Source organism: Nannobrachium achirus, assembly GCF_963921795.1.
Source record: "Nannobrachium achirus genome assembly, chromosome: 3".
Lineage (NCBI taxonomy): Eukaryota > Metazoa > Chordata > Actinopteri > Myctophiformes > Myctophidae > Nannobrachium > Nannobrachium achirus.
Genome location: NC_137812.1, coordinates 60133447 through 60155411, shown reverse-complemented (window position 1 = coordinate 60155411; position 21965 = coordinate 60133447). Strand labels below are relative to the sequence as shown.

Sequence of the window (21965 nt, the reverse complement as noted above, 5' to 3'; positions counted from 1 at the left end):
GGCAGCTAGGGGTCAAAGGACAACTTCGTTTTTTTGTGACAAGAGTTCATATTTTAGATTAGCGAAGATATTAGAGAAATTTTAGTTTAGAGAAAGGTAAAGATGAGTGTTAAAATGTTTAAATTTACTGTTTTCTATTATTTTAGCGAGTTTAACGATTTTGATTTCAGTGGTGGAGCATGCGTACCAGTGGCCAAATAATGCATTTTAGACAGAATAAGCCCATTCCCAAGAAACACCACGATCTTTTATGGGCAGATGTGACTTATTGGGGCTAGTTAGTATTACAGTAAATAGTAATAAAGACATCGCCAAGGAGGTGGAAAAGACTAGAGGCAGAGGACTGAATTTAGCGCAATAGAAGAGGACTTACTTTAGACAGAGAAGCATTATTCAACATTTCAATGAAGTGAGATACCTATCCAGAATAACAATAGCACATTTAAATGCTGTATAAAAGAGCTGCTGTGGTGTCTTGTTGGTCTGTGGGGGAAATTTGAGGAAATAGAAGTTCAAACAGTTAGTTGATGGTTAAAGGTCAAGAGTGGCAGTGTGTCAGACAGACAGAGAGAGAGAGAGAGTTGGAGAGATTTGGGAGAAGAGGAGTGATAGTAGGCTGTCTGGTCTCTGTTCATCATGGATATCTTTCCCATAGGTCTGGTGCTGTGTTCTCTACTATTTTCAGGTAATACAAATGGGGTTGGGATTTGAATAAAACACACAAAGGTTTAGCAGATTAACAATTAAACAAATTAACATATTTCACAAAGTTATTTTTGTTTATTCTGACTGCTTAGTAGTAGTTCATAGGTCTAGCGAGCCAATGTGCATGTGTCACTGATTGATTGATTGATTGATTGAAGAGTTTATTAGCAGTTTGCAATAGAAACAAGTACAGTTTCATGACAGCACAAATCACTGGTACAATGTCAACTAAAAAGGACTTCCTAGAAAGCCTTACGGCTTATTTACACAGGAACCATAATTTTGAAGGAGGCTAGGGATTTGCACTCCTTTAAGGCTTGCGGAAGGGCGTTCTACATGTTGGTGGCATAGCAGGAGAACGAATTAGAGCCTTGTTTAGTGTTAAATCTACGTTGAACATGATTAGTGGAGCTGCCTCTGGTGTTGTGATCGTGTACATCCTTGACCTTTAGGAAGTAGTTTGTCAGGTACATGGGGCATCTTGGAGATGTAGTGTATCTTGTACACCAGGCCCATTGCAAGAGGCTGTACTCTGTCAGCTACTACTAAAGCACGCTTTTGTGATGATTGTGTTTTGTTCAGTTAGGACTATTTGAAAGGAAATAGTTTTGTCTTAACATATATTAATATAATCAGCTTTTACTTCATTTTGTGCATTAACATTTTTGCTAAGTCATCACATTTCCACTCCAGTTCAATCTGCGTGTTTGCTTTTGTTGTTTGCTTTGTGGTATTTGTGTACACATTTGTCCCCAGACCCGTCTAAAGGTTCACAGAGTTTATTGTCCCCATGTGTAGTCTACGTGCATGTGAGCATGTTGGTGTCTGTGTGAGTGTAGCTCTGTGGCATAACATGGAGTAGTTAATCTGTTATTTCATTGCAATTTCTCTCCAATTTCATTGCCAATTCTAAATGTGTACTTCAGTCCCTGTCACTAGGACGACTAACCAGCAGGGGCCACTAATGCATCGACAAGGCCATGTCCTTTTGTCTAATCCAGTGGATCTCAAAGTCGATTCCAGGGACTCAGTGTGTTCCTTTAGACAAGTTTGGAGGGGTCCAAATTGACCCATAGAGGTCTGTAACTCTGACAGCATACAAATGGAACCAAATGGACCCTAACGGGTCCATTTGGTTCCATTTGTATACTGTCAGAGTTAAGGGGAGACCTTGAAATTTTAAAGTTTGAGAAACACTGGTCTAATCCCTCGCTGGTTTCCACTCAACACTGCAGCTAATGTGTTTGTTGGATGGGCCCCAGGGATTGAATCCGGGATGGCAGGTCTTTTACCTCCCTTTTACAAAAACAAAACAAAAAAACACTAAAAATAGCTTTGGCCTGGTTCTCACTGACAGTTTAAAGGGCTAATTTAATATGGCTGTGCATTTCCATATACAGTATGTCTGTTATGGGGGTGAATCTTGTATGGTTTTCTTTTAACCACGCTGTGTGTCTCACTGCAGCGGGTGCACAGGCTCCTGTGGTCTCCGTGGAGCCCCGGGTGGCTGCAGTGCGCCAGGGGGAGTCTGCCAGCTTTAGGTGCACAGTGGTGAGTGGTGCCCGGCCTGTCCAGCTGGAATGGAAGAAGAACAACAGTCCTGCATTACCAGGTATGGTATCTCGGTTCTGAGCTGGGGACCTTTTTTGAAACCCCAATAGGAAAAGGGGAGTTTATGACTAGATGATTAGATTTGTCATTGGTGTTGCCAAAAACTATCACACATTCATTCCAATGGCACCTCAGACTCGGCAGTGAACTATGGCTTCGAGCTTTTCACACACGCCACACACGCTTTCAACACTGATCAAACCTAACCACTTCCTCACCCAATAACACTTAGAATTAGAATGAAAGTCCTGGGTTTATCTTTTGTCAGCCTGTTGCTGGTTCCAGCAACAGGTTAGCGGGACGCAGTGGCGTCAGTTCAGAAAAAGCTAAGGTATGGCAACATGACTGGTATGTTGCCATACCTTAGCAACAGGCATGATACATTTATTTTAAGAAGTACATTCTATTTTCCCCCCGTTTCTACGGTTTCTTGGGCTGGATATGGCAGCCTGGAACGGTTGTTCAAGTGCAGCTAAACTTGTTAGTAAACGTGCCACAATTAACAATAATGAATTGCACCTGTGCAGCTGACTTGAGGAACCTGGGAATATACCATTTTGTCAAAATGCGGAGTGACCATTTTGTAACATTTTGCATTTGTAGTTATTTTACTGTAATTTAACAACATAATAACCAGCACAGATAGACAAAGAGACATAGAGGCTGACCAAATAAATTGATGACTAAATGGCTGTACTTGTTTGTTTCTGCAGCCAACGCAAAGATTGGACCTGATGGCTCTGTGCTGACAGTTGCTAACACCCGACCTGCCAACCACGGCCAGTACCGCTGTGTGGCATCTAACTCTGAAGGCCGCGGCACGGGCATGGCCCTACTGAATGTCAGATGTGAGTTTGGCGATGCAAACAGTGTGTTTCTGTAAACATGTCTGTGACTGTGTGTGTCTATATTTATAAGTAATTCTACAGCACGTGTGGCTCACCTGTGTTTAGTTTGACGTTGTGTGTGTGTGTGCACGCGTGTGTGTGTGTGTGTGTTCCCCCTCAGACTCTCCCAAGTTGCGTGTGACTCCGTCGGGCCCCCTGCGGGTGAAGGTGGGTGAAGCGGTGTCCATAGAATGCCGTGCCACCGGCCGGCCTAAGCCCTCAACCAGTTGGAAGCGCCAGGGCTCCACCCTCCAGCTTTTCACGGCAGTGACGGACGATGCAAACACCATACAGGTGAATGATGAACACCACTCTGAACCCTGAGGAAGTACTGCACTTCTCCATCACCATCAACACAGTGTCAACAGCATCATCTTTGTAGTCATTATCATCATTATTTCCTGTTCCCTAGTGGGATGCAATGCGTCCAGAGGACTCAGGGGTGTACATTTGCCAGGGTGAGAGCAAGGAGGGGGTGACAGAGGTCAAAGTTGAGATCATTGTTGAGGGCGGACAGGGAGCACCTGTGGCTTCCGTGACCCCCCAGGAACTGACTGCAGTGGAGGGACATGCAGTTACTATGGAGTGTCGTGCCAGTGGTAAGTCAGCATGCGTGTGTGCGACTGCATTAGGGATGGGACGATAAGCGATATCATCGTTTATCGTGCTCACGATAATCGTATTGTGGAGATTTGATTTATCGTGATATCATCCTCCGAATTGGGATCAATTCACCTTTTATTTGCCGAGCTGCATATCCGGTACCACTTAGACCCTCTATAATTGGTAAAAGGTGCTTATAATATACGTACTTGTCTTTTCTTCCACTCTATCAAATGTCTTTGCCAAAAAATAGCCCATCTAGATCTGCTATTTTATGGCAAATGTTCCACCCCAGGATAATGTGTTTTGATTATCACGATAATATCGTGAATCGCGATTTCTTTTGTCACAATAATCGTGATATGAAATTTTGATATCGTCCCATACCTACTGTGCATATACACATTTTTGCTCAGACGAGGAAAATCCAATTTGTTTCTCAAATACGATCCTTATAGGACTGACAGTCCAGTCCACGCTGTTATTTGCAAGTGATCAGATTGGATTTGTATATTCAGACGTCGTTGACCTATCTACATTGGTTGCTATAGTAACTATGCAACAATAAGTAATGCTTAACTTATACTCTTCAGGGTTTAGAAACGACTGAGATGTGGTTCAAATCTGATGTGCAAAAATCCATGTAGTTCTATAGTGGTTCGGAAACTTCAGACTTGATCAAACCAATGTGATTGATTCCAATATGGGAAAGCCAAAAGCTTTACAGTATAGCTTGGGGTCGGTCTATACTGTATACTGTGGCAAACTGTGAGTCCTTGAAATGAAAAGGGTTGAGAATCAATGAGCTAATGCTTCGGTATATCAGTGTTGTCCTCCCGTGTGATATGTTGTCACAGATTCCAGGCAACACCCCTGGTAGTGAAAAAGAAAGTCTCTCCCCTACTCACTCTTTCCACTCTCTTCCTGACTTCCCCTTCTTTTCCCCCCTGTAATCTCATCTTTGTCTCTTGAGGTTCTCCTCCTCCCACCATCACCTGGTCCAAACTACGGGCGCCGTTGCCATGGAAGCACACGGTGGCGGGCGGAGTTCTGACACTAACCAGTGTGGGGCGTCAGGACTCAGGACAGTACATCTGTAACGCCACCAACATGCACGGCTACAGCGAGGCCTACTCACAGATGGAGGTGGAGTGTGAGTCGAGAAATCAGACAAAAACTCACACGAACTAGATTGACTAGACTGAAGACTTGTCATTGACTACGAGGGTAATTCACAGTGGTGTAAAATAACTAGAACAGTACTTGAGTACAGTTACTCAAGTGCTGTACCTAAGTACAGTTTTGACTGAGGTATTTACTTTACTGAAGTATTTCCAATTTTCAATACTTTGACTGAACTACTCCACTACATCTCAAAGGCAAACATTGTATTGTATACATTTTATATACATGTGAAAACTTGTGACATTCTGCATAACCAGTAGGCTACTTTCTACTTTTGGTACTTTTTTATTTTTTTGCTCAATGTATTTTTATGGAATTTTTAATTTCCAAATTAATTTCCTTATTAAGGCAAATCTTAAACAGACAATACAAGTTAAAAATCATTAAATTAGAAGATTACACAATATAAAAGTAAAAGCAGAATCGAAATGAGACAAACAAAAAGGAAAACAAAAACACAAAAATACAAGTCAGGTTTAGCACCGCATAAGACATCCAGCAAGTACATTTTGATACCAATGCTTTTGTACTTTTACTCCAGTACAATTTGAATCCCGGACTGTTAATTGTAACAGAGTATTTCTACATTGCAGTATTGATACTTTTACATTTTCCACCACTGGTAATTTGCTTGCCCTCTTTTCTTCTCCTAGCCCCTCCCTATGCCACCTCCCTGCCCGACCAGGTGAAGCTGCGGCAGGGTGATGCCCTGCGCCTGCAGTGCCTCGCCCACGGCACTCATCCCATGACATTTAACTGGAGCAGGATGGGCAGGGTGCCCATGTCCACGCTGGCACAGATCAACGAGAGTGGCGAGCTTCTGATAGCACAAGCGACGCTGACCGACAGTGGCTCCTACAAGTGTGTGGCCACCAACCACATTGGCTCCAGTGAGGCACTGGCTAAAGTCATCATAAAATGTGAGTGCATTTTTTATGGGTCCCTTCATTTTTGGTTTCCTACATTTTGTTTTTTAATTATTATTATTTCAAAACATTCCCAAAAAAGCCAACTTTTCACGATTAAAAATATCAATGATTCTTCCAAGTAATTTCATGAAAAATAAAAGAAAAATCTAAGAAATTCCATAAATTAGAAAATAAATGTTTAAGGAGTAGTGAAAATAGCCGATCTACAAGCACACAACGCGGCACGAAGCGACGTGTTGTAAGCTTGTAGATCTGCTGTGTTCATTAGTTTGGGTCTCGGGCAAACGTCTAATTTCTCACAAGCCTAGTTTTGGGTCACAAGCTAAAATGTTTGGGTACCGCTGTGTTAGTGTATGGAGCAAGACAGGCAATATCAATGCATCAATCAATAGATAATTTAAAAAAAATACTCTCTATGTATCTCTCTCTCTCTCTCTCTCTCTCTCTCTCCTTCTCTCTCTCTCCCCTCTCAATTTCTGTCCTCCCTCCTTTGCTTTGTGTTACAGCTTAAGCCAACGTCCTCACACAGGCCGTCCTTTCATCACTTATCACTTGTTGACAAGCCCTCTGCTGCCGTGCGCTTGCCCATGCTAGACTACTACTACACAGCACACAGTACACACTCAACAGGGTAAATACCATGTACAAAACCTTGACCCACAGAATGACAACCACACGCCAAACCAACGTTTTGTTCGGAGACTTGGGGTTTTGTATGCTGTCTGCATATATATGTTTCAATTTCTTTTTTTTAATGAATCAGAGCATGTCCCTGCTTCAAATAGCTTCATACTGTATCTTCCCTCTGGAATATCGTCGCTGTCGGGTGGAAACCTTGTATCTCCAAAACCGCTCATTTTGTATTATCATTTTAAAAATGAACTAAACTAGTGAAAACAGCCTATCTACAAGCACACAACGCCTCGCACCGCGAGGCGGTGTGTGCTTGTAGATCTGCTGTTTTCACTACTTTTGTGCGACGGCCTTGTATGATGAAGCAGGGCTTTACTTTGCAAAAGAACATACAAATTTGAAACTTGGAGATACCAGGTTACTGCCCGACAACGACGATATGTTACTTTGGATTTGTGAGATCTGTGTACCCCCCCCCCCCCCCCCCCCACGCATTCCCCTGTATGGCTCTCATCCTCCCTTTGTCTCAACTGCCAAGAACCCACTGTTGCATATTTGAACATAAAAGGTCAGGGAACAGCGAAAACAAAGCTTTGACCATGTTTTAAGTCTGTTATTATGTCATAAAATATGACTTGATTCCACCCCTGCTTGATTGAGTTATTTGATGTGTGGTTTTGGTTACTGGTATGAAATCTAATCTGTAGAATAATCTGTTAAACTGTTGAAAAGGTTATTTATGAAGCACTTTTCTTTTACCACTTGGTGGCAATATCTAGCCATAAGCTACACTCAGCCTGCATTCCAAAGAAGAGTGTCTTGTCACACACCCTGTTGGGGCTAAAGCGCTACACACAGTAGAACTATTGTTTCCCAGCTGTGTTCACGAGTTATGCCTACATTTAAAGAAGAAGAAAATACAGTTTGGTCGGGTCATATCAGCTCAGTCTGTAAATATGGACTGTAAACTCCTCCTGAACAGGCAAAGTTCATTTTTTGGTCAGATGTACAGTATGTCAAAGTGATATACAGTATGTCACAGTGGAACTTCAATGGCCGAAGGCTGTGCTATTTTGAGGGATTGGATTTAGGCTTTTCTGAAAATCATTTGAAGAAAGAAATTGTTTTACCCCCCAAAAGAAGGGACCGAGTTGGTCTGCAAGGAAGGCACCAGGTGACATACAGTATGTTGTTTATATAAAATGTATTTTCTTTTATTTTTTACATGAATTCTAGGCCCAAAACAAACATCAAGACTGAACAGACCAAAATTAGACATGAGGGGAACATATACGGTGGATGATCAGTCCACTCTTGACACAAAGGGGAATAGACAAAGAATAACATTTAAACGGACTACAAATAAATACAACATAATCCACTACAGCACTAACTCATTAAATTAAGAAAATACATACAACTGAAATATCGAAATACATTTCTTCACAATTGTAATAATAAATTCAAACTCATAATCAACCCCTAACCCCATATGCACAGGGACACGGTGCTGTCCAATTACTAGTCCAATCAGCTCCTTACCAGTAAGACATGGGGTCACATGCACTGCACGCATCAACCAATTAAATTACACCTGCTAAACAACTTGATAAAAAATAAAAATAAATCATTTTGGGGGTGAACTACTCCTTTAATGGATGTACACTCCACTCATATAAACTAAATTAATAAACCAAAAAAGACAAGTGTCCACCACGTTTTACCAACTTGGTGTGGCCATCACAGTTATAATATAAAAAGGATCTAAAAACAGGTTCAGGTTGTGATCTAAATGTCCCTGTTGTCTTTTCATCCCTACATCTTCAAAGTAGAGGAGGAAACCTCTGTTCTTTGTCATCTCTAACCACCCCCTCACTTCACAGGGTGGGAGCTGGGGGGCACGTTGGCAAGATGAACCATTTAAGCCAAGTTTATACTTTGTCGTATCACTGTGTCATGCAGTAAGAATAGTTGATGTACAAGTTTACAATGTGTCATTATGCGATGCCTTGTGAGCTTGTGGATTGACTGTTTTCAAATGTAATTACATGCCCCCCAAAAACAGGAACACCAGTTTGAAAGTGGTTAAGAGGGAAGTGAAAGACAAAAAATGGTTTACAATGTCAAGTGTAGAGGGGCAGCACATAAAATAGTTGTGTCACAAAATGTAAACCGTTACGTTGTTAATAACTGACTAACAAATTGCACCATACTATTGAGTACGTTTCAAGTAGATTTCATGCCGTTACAGTAAACTGAGTCATTGCGGACAGTGACGTACAAACCGTCAGAGAGACAAACACTGACCGGCAGGCAGACAGACAGACAGACAGGCAGACAGACAGACAGACAGAAAGACTTCAGAGACAGACAGACAGCCTCATTACAGAGGTTTCACAGTCGCTTCATGGTTGAGCTAATAAAACACGAGAACAGAGAGCCTAATTGAGGTATAAGAAAGAAATATTCAACTTGGAATGAAAAGACTGATGAGGAACAGGGGAAAAAAGAGATGAAATCTGTGACTGGAAAGAAGCTTTATATTGTGTGTGTGTGTGTGTGTGTGTGTGTGTGTGTGTGTGTGTGTGTGTGTGTGTGTGTGTGTGTGTGTGTGTGTGTGTGTGTGTGTGTGTGTGTGTGTGTGTGTGTGTGTGTGTGTGTGTGTGTGTGACTGTGTGTGTGTGATCTTTGGAAAGTAACATCCAGACATAGATGTATTTTCTGTAATGGACTCTGATGTAAACAGTGACGCTTCTCAGAGTGCAGTTGACAGAACAAGGATGTGTGGAAACACGCATGCACGCACACACACACACACACACACACACACACACACACACACACACACACACAGATGTGCAAATACCGGTTCAAATCTCATACACACAGACACACTTTCTCTCTTGCTGTGACACACACACACACACGCACGCACACACACACACCAAACGCTTCCTCACTGAATCACCGAAGCCTCACATTAGTTTATATTACAGTGGAACTACACAAGAGTGCTATATTTACTCTGGACCAACATTGCTTATATTAGCCTTGAGAGTGGACTGTGGCCGTGTGCACAAACACACCAGAAGGCATACGTTTGTAGTCTCCAGCACCATATAAAGAGAATGATAAAGGATTGCTATGGAGAGAGGTCAGTGGGATGGTCTCTGATAATGATCTGGAGAACTATAGGCCTTTCCACTGATGTAACCGTACTGTACTTAAAGGAGTAGTTCACCACTTTTCAACCTGTCTTCATATAATAGGTCCTCACTAATGTTCATGATAAAATAGCACAATTCTTTTCTATTCAGTCTGGGTCTCATAGGAGAGCTGTCAAATCCTTCCTACCGATGACATCATCGTTTGACAAAAAAAAAAAAGATTTTTATTATCACGAGAACAATGGCTTCCACTTTAACATTGCAACTTTTTCAGGAATAGAAAGCCTGCAGTTTCTATTAGCTTGCATTTCCCATTGATGATGTCACCGGTAGGAAGGATTTGACCCACTCACAGCTCTCCTATGAGACCCAAACTGAGTAGAAAAAAATTGTGATATTTTATCATGAACATTAGTGAGGACCTTTTATATGAAGATAGGTTGAAAAGTGGTGGAGTGCCCCTTTAAGTCAAATATTTAGGTACTTTTGCTTTACTGTATTATTTGCAATTTTCAGTACTTTTAGTTCTATTCCACTACATCTCAGAGGCAAATATTATACTTTTATCCCACTACAATTATTAGAAAACATTAGTTACTAGTTACTTTGTTGATTCTATTTACATTTGAAATTAGCCAATCTATGATCGCGATGTGACGCATTGTGAGCTTGTAGATCTGCTATTTTCAAAAGATTTTTATACATTTTATACATTTGAAAACTTGTGAAATGGGACATTCTGCCTAATGAGTACTTTCTACTTTTGGTACATTTTGATGGTTTTAATAGTAGTAATAGTAGTATACTACATTGCAGTAATGATACTTTTATTTAAGTAAAGAATGTGAGTACCTTTTTTCACCACTGGGCCTTTCAGGAAGGAACCAATGAGGTGAGAGTTTCCCCAGGAAGTGAGTGGTGGAAGGGAGGTGCCTGTCTAATCAGTTGCCATGGTTTCCACCTGTGGGTTTGTGATAAAGCCGCAGGGCAGGCCAGGCCCTGGAAACAACAGTCACTACTTGGCAAAGAAAATAGCCGGGGATCCAGTCCCTCAAAATGGGAGAGGACCTGTGATGTTCTGCCGCACTTTTTATTTCTGTTTTATCTATTAGTTTGGTCAATAAGGTACACAGAATGAGAGGACTGCTCTGCCGGAAACCTCGCGAAAAAAACTTATGGCCATTTGTATATTCACTGTCCCATTGACTCCACTACACAGGAAAGGAAATATATTATAAAAAAGAACAATTCTGCTTTAAGTAGCATGTGATGGGTCAAATTGGAGGGTTTTCATGATTCTGAATACATTGCAAGCATTTGTTTTGCACAAAAAACATTCCTTGGGCTAGAAAACGGACCAACAAAAGGGTGAAAAGTGATGAGTCATCACTTTTCACAGTCATCACAGTTTAAACCCTCACATGCTACTTAAAGTAGATTTTTTCTTATATTTCTTTCCTGTGTAGTGGAGTCAATGGGACAGTGATATGCAAATGGCCATAACTTTTTTTCGCGATGTTTCTGGCAGAGCAGGCCTCTCATTCTGTGGACCTTAATGACCAAACTAATAGATAAAACAGAAATAAAAAGTGCGGCAGAACATCACAGGTTAAACCCTATTCCTTGAGCTTTTGGGCATGTGGATCCCCGACTAAAAGCATTACGGGGATGGGTTGATATGGAACAGAGCTCCACTATTGTGTTGAATGCAGAGTCAGGATAGCTGCCACTGAGCACAATATTTATATAATTTCATCATCATGTTGTTCCATATCTGATCTCACAGGGTTCCTTCTTTTTAACTGGTACAACAGGAAACCAATAACAATATTATTTCCCTCCATAACAAAAAATAAATATATTATATTTTATTTTAGAAATAGTTCATCTTTTACTGAAGGGGGACAACACCCGTCACAGGTTGATGATGTCATTTGTCCATGTGTGGTCCATCCTGTATTACGTTTTAAGTATTAAAGGAGTAGTTCACCCCCAGTTCAATAATATTTTTAGTTTTTTGTCACATTCCTAAGAAAAAAAAATTATAGTAAATTTACCCCCATTGATTCCGAATGGGGACCCAAATGCACTCGGGTCCCCATCCGGAATCAATGGGGGCAAATTGATTGTAATTAAAATGTTGTCTTAGGAATGCGACAAAAAACAAAACAATATTATTGACCTCAAGTCTCCATGGCATGAGTAATCAATAGGAAAAAAAAGTAATTTTGGGGGTGAACTACTCCTTTAAGTAGGACCACACATGGACAAATGACATCATCAACTTGTGATGAGCATTGTCCCCCTTGAGTAAAGTATGAAGTATTTCTAAAATAGCAAAAATATTATTTTACATTTTAGTTATAGAGAGCAATTATAATACACTAAGGCATATTTGGCTTATTACTCGGGGAACCTTTTAAGGTTATTTGCACGCAAGCGTGGATGCAAAGAGTGAGGGCCAGACCGTAATCCTTCTGTGAACTCAAACTGAGGCCAACTCATCTCCTAACAGGAAGTGGTATTCCCTGGGCTCTAGGAAGTCAAAGGTCATGTGTACAAGGGAATACAGGAAATATAGCCGATTCTTAGTAGCCAATTCATTTGAATCCTCTTACCACACAGGGTCCATTCCATTCCTACACTCTCTTGGGCATGCAAGTTCACACGTGTAATAATGCTTCATTAATGAAGAACTCATACATTAATGCATCATGAATTTATCATGAGCTCCTTATTCATTCCATGTCCTCATCAGTAACTAATGGTGAACTTGACCAAGACCAAGTGTAAAATGTCATTAGTTCAGGACGTTATTCCACAGTTCCACTTCTATGCCCAGGATTAGCACTTATAGGCGGGTTGGAGTAGCTCTGACCCTCAGTGTCAACAATATAGTAAATCTAAATGTCTGCTGTCGGACTGAAACCTCCTAACTCCAAAATGTTCATTTTCGGGAGAATGAGCTCAAGTGGAGTTAGCTGGTTTGGCAGAAAGTGTGGAGTTAGGAGGTTTTGTCCCAAGCACGTTTTACAACTTTCCATTGGTTCAATATTATTTTAACCAACACTCAGCTGTGTTCAATAGCCCTGATTTATGCCAAAAAAATCAAAAACCTCAAAAATGGAGTTAAGAGGTTTTAGCCAGACAGTGACGATATACAGATTAAATTCATGATAGTGACATGGGAAGGGAGCCTGGTATACGGCACATGGAGGATGTCACTCACTGCAGGGAGTGAACCCTTTACAACCCTGGGGGTGGGGAGGCCATCCGGGGAACAGATTTAGCTAAGCACCAAGGTTTCTTGGCAGCGTAGGGTAACCCATAGGACCATGTGGCGATGCCAGTGACCCTCATTTGTGTTTATTTTAAAATAAGGTCTGTTGACTTTGTTTGTTGAAGTTAGCCAGCTCATTTGTTGCACAAGACAGAGGCTTAATTGGTGCTGGTACACAACTGGTGCACAGGCTTGCACCAGAGGCTTAATTGCCATGGAAATTGGAATCACAGCTGCATCAAATTTTATGTTACCGTAGTCACAGGACGCTATGTTTGTAAGGCGTCTCAAACCTTGTAACCTTTTGGTTAAACAGGTACCTAATAAGGACCATTCTAACTATGTAGGTACTGTACCAGGTGAGAGGAAGCGTCCTTGGTAATTAGACACAGCTTGAATGTGAAGGACATTCTATTTTACTGGCTTTTAACAAATTGTATATGTTGTCTTTTGAAGGTCCATCTGCAGAAAGATTACACCACGACACACCACAAGGAATATGCTCATGGGAAGTGCATGAGGCAAATGATGCCGGGATATGACGTAACTTGTTTGTGTAACAGCGGCTACAAAGCCACTGAAACATCCCCCTAAAAGGTGCCATTTATTGGTAAAGTTTGTGGTGAGTTTGTGTCGTGATTTTGTGTGTCTGCAGTGCTTCAAAGTAGTAAGGCCTTGCAGGGATAGCCTAGCTGCAGCTAGACATCATCCCCACACATGTGCATTAGTATATAGGCTGGCCCCGGGCTATTGCAGCAGGGAGTCATGGTGGCTTGTGAGAACTGGGCCCAGCTTTAATGAGATCTCCTAAATCTCCTGAATGCTGGGCCATTAGTTTTTTGAAGTCATGCCCTATTCGCACAGGACTAGTATTACCAAGGGAGCTCTGGTAATTTGTTCTAATTATGGAGGACATTGGTGTGAATACGCTGCACAAAAGTTTGTTTGGGGCGGGGGGCCCCACGTAATACTAATCCTGTGCGAATAGTACTGCATATAGATAGATTATAGATACCGTTATTATCCCACTGGGGAGAACGAGTATGAATTTACAGCTCTGCTCTCCATGGGCTATCATGTTTCGTCTTTTCTGAAAAAACAGAAACTAATAACAGTGTTATACCCAATATTTACCTATCGAGAGTAGGATATTCTGATTGTGAACAAGCAAATCATAATGCAGTGTTATTGGCAAACAGGACAATTGTGGGCTTGTCCTATTGGGGTGACGGTCATCATCTTCCTAAATACATGTGGGTTTTGAACTTATGACTGAAAGAACAAGATTGTGTACAAGTGGTAGAAATTAGTTTTCTCTTTAGGGTGGTTTAGCCTGGTCCCGTGAATTCACATTATCATGTGTATTCTGCAGTCTGGCCCCAAGCACTGGGTGGGCGTTTTGCAGAAACCAAAAAGTGGAAGCGCCAATCAGCGTCTGCACTCAGGGCCCTGTGATTGACAGAGACGCTGATTGACTCGTCACAAGATATTGTGAATTCACACGACCTGGATGGTTTACCAGGCTAAGGCCGGCTGGCAACTCCTTTAAGGATAGAGCAAGAATCTCAGTCACCCGCAAGAGTCTCTATAAGAAAAGAGATGCTGCTCCTTCACATGGAAAGAAGGCATTTGACTTGGGTCAGGGTTCAGGCATCTATAGGGTTGTCTCCTTTTGTTTTATTTTTATGACACTAGCTTTGGCAATGCAAACGTATGTTTTCTCATGCCAATAAAGCTCCTTTGAATTGAATTGAATTGTCTCCTGGGCACCTCCCTTTAGGGGAGGTTATCCACGCACATGCAGCTATTAAGACACCACAGAGCAGACCAAGGACCAGATGGGGATATCCATGCTGGCCTGCTAGAACAGTGGTTCTCAACCTGTGGGTCGGGACTCGGGACCCCCCAAATTATTTTGGGGGGTCCCCAGATGATTAGCTTAATGTGCAACATTCTTTTCTCACTCAACAGTAAACAAACCAACATAAAGTTTAAGTGTATAGAGGGTATCAGCACATTTCTAAAGTGACAATTTAAGGACTTTTTAATACCTATAAAATGACAAATTAAACATTGACCAAATTGGCAAAAAAATTGAAAATGGCAGATCTACATGCTCACAACGCCTCGCAATGCGAGGCGTTGTGAGCATGTAGATCTGCTATTTTCACAATAGAACCATGTTATACAAAATGTAATGCCTCAACTCTTAGTGCTCGTCAGGGTGGGGGGTCCCCAGTTCAAATAGGATTATTTTGGGGGTCGCGGCCTGAAAAGGTTGAGAACCACTGTTCTAGCATGCCCCAGTCAGAAGTAGCTGACATGGATTCTGCTGCATGGAACTGTTGCCTCTGTGTCCTAATTCTGGATAGAAGATAGATGGCCTTTCTAAATACTTGCAAAATTATATATTATTAATAATACTAGAAGCTGGGCCGCCCTTCCAGCGTCTAGTCGGCGACCTGGCCAACTCGGAACAATGTAAATAGGGAATGAATGCCCCGCCCTTTAATGCAAACCCCATTATACCTGTTTTCATAGGATCCGTTTTGACCATCTGTCTGCCTGTGTCCATTTATGCCCATATATGGAGATATCTGTATCTGTCTGTCTGTCTGTCGGCGTCCATTTTATGTCCATATGTGGAGATCACTGCAGTTATAGTTCTGGGTCCATTTTATGCCCATATATGGAGATATCTGTCTATCTGCGTCCATTTTATGCCCATATATGGAGTATCTGTCTGTGCCTCCAACTGTGTTGCAGACACAGTGCCGGTTCCCCCTTTAATGCAAACCTCATTATACCTGTTGTCATAGGACCCGTTTTGAACATCTGTTTGCCTGTGTCCATTTATGCCCATATATGGAGATATCTGTATCTGTCTGTCTGCGTCCATTTTATGCCCATATATGGAGATCTTTGACCATCTGTTTGCCTCTGTCCATTTATGTCCATATATGGAGATATCTGTCTGTGTCCCTTTTATGCCCATATACGGAGATATCTGTCGGGTCGAGGCAAGGCCCCTGTATTGCCCATATATGGAGATCTCTGTATCTGCCCATATGCCCATATATGGAGATCTCAGTCTGTGTCCCTTTTATGCCCATATATCTGTCTGTGTCCCTTTTATGCCTATATACGGAGATATCTGTCGGGTCGAGGCTAGGCCCCTGTATCTGCCTGCAGTGATGTCACAATGACTCAGCGCTTGCGCCCGGCACTGCAGTGATGTCACAATGAGTCAGCGCTTACGCCGATTTTGCGCCGATTTCCGCATAAGGAGATTCCGAACGTTTCGCGCCGGTTCGGGAAAACCGCGGGTCGGGTCGGGTCGAGACCCGGCACTGCACTCCGTGCCGCGGCGGGGAACGCGCGTGCCGAATCTGAAGCCGGTGGGACGAACGGTTCTCGAGATACGCGGATTACAGACACACAGACACACAGACAGACAGACAGACAGAGACTTCTCGCATTTATAGATAGATTAACCCCATGTCAATGTAGCGCCATGGGTATTCTTGGGGAGGGGGTACAACAGCTTAAGACTTCCGTTTGTTCTCTTCACCCTATTTCCACAACATGTTTGAATGTTGAGTCTTGTTCACTGTCTATCAAATTATGTATTGATTGAATATTGACAGTCTGTTTTTTGTGAGCTGTTATCACACCTTTGCTGAAGAAGGGCAACCTAGCTACATCTGTGAATAGCAACTTCAGTATATGTTTAGACCAATCTCCAACTTGTATTTCCTCAGCAATACAAATATTTCTCAGAAAAGGATGTGTATAAACAACTGCATTGCTACTCATCACTCCACCATTTGTATGTGTAGAGCTAAGCACAACTCAGCCCTTAGTTTACCGTTTAGGCATTTAGCAGACACTCTTAATCCAGAGTGGTACAATCATCAATCATCAATACATTAATTGCATAGGAATATCAATCTAGAAAAAAGAACCTAATCAGTAAAAAACGTTATATAAAACCTAAGAATGCAATCTAGCTTTCATGTGTGGTCATTGAGGGTATAGGCGAGTGCTACGGTAAGTGCTATGGGCTTAGGTGGAGTCTGAAGTGGTGAGTCTTCAATCTGGTGTCGTTATACATATAGTGCAGCCTTTGATACTGCCTTTGTACAGGTCTGGTAGACTCTGAGTGAGTATGGGTCGAGATTCAAGAACACTCAGCCTTGCTGCGAAGGTCTGTGGACAGTCTGCCGGACTATCATGTGTAGCCTATGTTGTCGGGCAATGAGCCAAGAACCTGACAGTATGTATATAATAATAGTTGAGCAACGAGTAAGCCTTTTATGAACGAGAAACCTATGCGGATATTATGCCTTCAATAGTCTTATGCGTCAGTAATTCACAGTTGTCATGTCTGGGTTAGAATGCAAAAACAAAACAAAAACAGCAACAAAAAACCACAATATTTATTCCAGTAGTTTCAGTGTGTTTTTGTAAATGGATAAGTTCCGTTGCTTACTTATCATCATACTGGAAGTATGTTCACTATAATAATACGTTATAATCACACCATATGTAAACCTATAAATCATATTTCTGTACTTGTGCCAATTTTGCATTTGGGTGACATTTCCTGAGAGAACACACACACACACACACACACACACACACACACACACACACACACACACACACACACGGATAGATACATACATAGATACACACACACTTTCACACAGAAATTGCTTGTCCATACAGTCTGGGTGTGGGTGGTTGCATATTGTAAATGCAAACACTTCTTGCCCATCCATATAAGGATGAAACTTTAGTATTCTTTTAGAGTCAACTATCACCAGATCAACCACAAACAGAAGATGGTGTGTGTTTGCCAAGCGTCTTAACAGTGTGTCGCAGTCCTTAATTTATGTCATGACAAACCACTTGAGGCGTAGAAAAAAAAACTTTGAGGGTAACTTCTGGTTTAAAAATACGCACTATAAAAGCAGAAGCGGAAAGAAAAGGAGGTGCACACTGCACACACAAGCACGCTGATCACAAGCCAGTTATCGTGAAAGGCAGTTGAACAGACACAGAGAGAGGGTCGTCGAACAATAGTCTGCCGATTTCAATGGCGAGAAGGTACGGCAGGAAAGAGTATAGAATATCGCCGTTGTCGGGCAGAAACCTTGTATCTCCAAGTTTCAAATTTGTACTTTTTTTTCACCAAGTAGGCCCTGCTTCATCATACAAGGCCGTCGCACAAAAGTAGTGAAAACAGACGATCTACAAGCACACGTGCTTGTAGATCGGCTGTTTTCACTAGTTTAATTCATTTTTAAAATGATAAATACAAAACAAACGGTCTTGGACATACAAGGTTTCCACCCGACAACGACGATATGTAAAAGATAAAGAGGTAGAAGGAAGAGAGACGGTCAAAGTCCGGGGGCAAGCAAGCAATAAGACACCCTAACTCTAACCCTAAACAGCAAATGCTTTTTTCTGCAGCACGCACCATTTACCTCCCAGCCACAGAAAAAGGGGTTGAAAGAGTTATGCTGAGTTGGTGTGGAGAAGAGAGGAGACAAAAATGGACGGAAGAGAGAAAAAGTTAAATCTCTTCTGTCTTCATTCATCCATCATTGAAATAGCCTCTGTCATCGTCTTCTCTGTAAAACTGCCCAGAAAAGATCTTCTTTAAACACTACCCAGAATTCCACTGTTGGTGACTGGAAAACCCATGAGAATCTCTCTCTCCCAGACTAGTGCCTGGCTAGAGTGTGTGTGTGCACGTTTATCTGGGCACGAATAGGAGCTGCAATTGGACCTTTAACTGTGTCATTATGGTCCATTTACTCCCTCAATGGCTCCATATGGAAAGTTTCTAAGCTGTGTGAGTGTGTGTGTGTGTGTGTGTGTGTGTGTGTGTGTGTGTGTGTGTGTGTGTGTGTGTGTGTGTGTGTGTGTGTGTGTGTGTGTGTGTGTGTGTGTGTGTGTGTGTGTGTGTGTGTGTGTGTGTGTGTGTGTGTGTGTGTGCCGGTATGTGTAAAGTATTTGAAACAGTATAATTATCTTCTATTCCTTATTACAATCTTTCCATACAGAAAGCACTAGTTGTGTTTGTGTGTTGTTGTCTCTCTGAACGGCCGTCTCTATGTGAGTGAGTGTCAGCTTGTACAGTAAATAGCTACTGTAACTCTATCAGTGTCTACAACTCTATGATTATGATGTGTCGCCCCTTCAGTGTTTCCATATGGAAAGGTTGTGTGTGTGTGTGTGTGCGTGCGTGCGTGCGTGCGCACTGTGCACATTGTTATGTAATAAATACAAATATACAGTAATGTATTTTGCCCTGCAAAATGTGCATTTTGGAGAAGCATGTGTTGTAATATAATATACATGATCCACATAATGGATCTTTAATATCGTTCATATCATTTGGAGCAAAACTAATTTGACGCGTAAAGCCAGACCGGTCTGCATAAGGTACATGATAATTTTCATTTTCACAAGTGGATTGACTGGATTCTGTAATTGAAATAAATGTCAATGATCTGTATACAGCATATGGTCCTATCAGAAGCCAACTATTGGATTGTGTTCCCTCTTTCCTAAATGCTGATTTGAATTGATTGAAAAAGCCAATTTAGCAATACAATTTAGCAGCATGACATTTACTGTATACTTTGTAAAGTCAACTTCCGTGCAGAGCTACGAAGTAAGTGGCACTTTGCAATGCATGCACAAACACTCTACACGCCCTCCAAATGCGCGCACACACACACACACACACACACACACACCAACATATTCTCATCTTCAAACCGTCAGACAACTGACGCCCTGTCAAGTACCGTACATTCACACATACTGTACACACACGCACAGGAAATGTCAAAATGTGACAAAATACTGACGATGATGCCTTAGGTTCTGTGCTTTTTTTGTGGTTTACACAAACACATGCAAGCATGTGTTTAATACTGTACATTATTCCTACACCACCCACACACAACACATAGTATGCCTACTTAAAGGGGAGAACCACCCATTTTCAACATTGAGCTATATGTCATTAATATACCTTTGATTTGTTATGTGGAAATAACAAAAAGTCCCCCCGCCCCCTTCTGTGTTGCCTAGAACTGGGGGATTGATTTTGGGTTTTTTATTGCAATACAAACCCCAAATCAATCAACTCAAAGGTATATTAATGACATATAGTTCAATACTGAAAATGGGTGGTTCTCCCCTTTAAGATATACACTGTTCTTGCGGTCATCGCTGTTTGGTTTTGGCCTTTTATTTTGCATTTTAAATCAAAACTTAAACAAATCAAAACTTTCTAATGATGTATCAAATCTGTATCTGCTTGTGGCCGTTCATCTTACATTATGTAATTCACCATAGATGAGTTTCATTCTGCCTCATTGCATGCATCGTGCTTTCCTGTGACGGTGACATGCGTTCTTCCTGTGACACAGTGGCTTTTGGGGACGGAGAGCTTGTTCCTCCTTTGAGCTGCTGAGCCTACCACAGTAACCTCATCCACGTCTTGTGATCTGACCTCATTAACACACACACTCAAAAATACGCACTCATGTGTGCTTACATTCATGCACGCACACACACACACACACACACACACACACACACACACGCACACACGCGTGTGCACACACACACACACACACACACACACACACACACACACACACACACACACACACACACACACACGCATGCATAGACAGGCACATATGGCGGTGTGGCAGGCACACGTGTGGCGGTATGCTTGTGAACGTTTTGGTGTACAGTTACTCTATCGACTTGCTCTGTTTGAGGCACATACAAACACACAATACCACCACCATTTTTTATGATTAACATCCTTCATATTCTGGAGCCCTGAGTAAAATAAATGATAACCACACACAGCAAATACACAACCCATAATTGATAGTTAGCCTGCAGTACTCACTAACAAGGGGAGTGTGTTGCTCTTATATAATGGGCTATAGACTGGGCCAGAGCTCTCTGAATTTTCAAACATAGGACATGCAGATTTACATGTACAAATAAGTGGACTCAAAATGAAACCTTACAAAGTTGAATACATCAGAATTCTGATGCACCAGAACACATCATCAGTGATGTAACCCTGAGGTCAGATGTTTCGGGTCTTACAACATCAGACATCCTTTCCCAGGCGACCCAGCCTTGTGTTCAGGTGGCATTCACTTGCCCCCATGGTTCTTTCTCAGCTGCTTCGGTGATGTTCTTGATGGCTCTGCTCCTTGCTGTTCCCGTGATGCCCAGGGCACTTAGGGCTTTGTGGACTGAGTGCCCCACAAATCCTCTGCTGCCAACTTCAATGGGCATACACCTTGCCTTCCAGCCCTGTGAATGACAGTCGATGACCAGTTGTTCGTATTTGGTCCTCTTCCTTCCATGGGCCTTCCCCAAGCGGTCCTCCCACGGCACTGTCAGCCTGGTCTCTCTGAGACCAGAAGGATAACTGGCCTCATTGGGCGGAGCGGACAATGTGCTGGGGGAACCTCAACTGCTTCTCCAGGTCTACAGAGAGCTGCCTGTCCTGGGCAGTTGCCAAAAGCCTATTTGGAAAAAAGGTTAAAACAATAAAGATAAATTAGTTCTATAGCATTCACCCACGTAGAAGAAGTAAACTGTCCTTTGTCCTGTACCAGAGCTGATTAACCCAGGAGATAAAAGGTTGTGAGAGAGTTGTTGCAGCACGCTAACAATGAGTTGAAGATGTGCCCTGTCGAGTGAACCAGAGAAAGAGCAGAATGTATCACGTATGAACATGACATGAGGAGACCCAGGCCTGCGCACACACCTTCTGTACATACAGTGTGCATGGATGCAAACACCTCATGCACACATGCACACACACACACACACACACACACACACACACACACGCACACATGCACACACGCATGTAAACAGACAGCATTCTTTTTAACGA

General features: G+C 42.1%; 1 protein-coding gene across 1 annotated transcript; it reads left to right on the top strand.

The window, feature by feature from the left end:
- Positions 1-526: 526 nt before the first annotated feature.
- On the top strand, positions 527-7197 carry sid4 (secreted immunoglobulin domain 4). Its single transcript, XM_080720972.1, has 8 exons — positions 527-685; positions 2171-2317; positions 3030-3164; positions 3325-3497; positions 3616-3802; positions 4780-4959; positions 5645-5911; positions 6427-7197. The coding sequence occupies exons 1-8, from the start codon at positions 637-639 to the stop codon at positions 6429-6431; spliced, it is 1143 nt and encodes a 380-aa protein (XP_080577098.1). The 5' UTR covers positions 527-636; the 3' UTR covers positions 6432-7197.
- Positions 7198-21965: the final 14768 nt, after the last annotated feature.

What these genes read in the sequence shown, in the direction of transcription:
- sid4 (XM_080720972.1), top strand. Translation starts at nt 637, where the DNA reads ATGGATATCTTTCCCATAGGTCTGGTGCTGTGTTCTCTACTATTTTCA. An exon ending in CAACAGTCCTGCATTACCAG is followed by an intron (nt 2,318 to 3,029) that starts GTATGGTATCTC and finishes TTGTTTCTGCAG; the next exon opens with CCAACGCAAAGATTGGACCT. An exon ending in GGCCCTACTGAATGTCAGAT is followed by an intron (nt 3,165 to 3,324) that starts GTGAGTTTGGCG and finishes GTTCCCCCTCAG; the next exon opens with ACTCTCCCAAGTTGCGTGTG.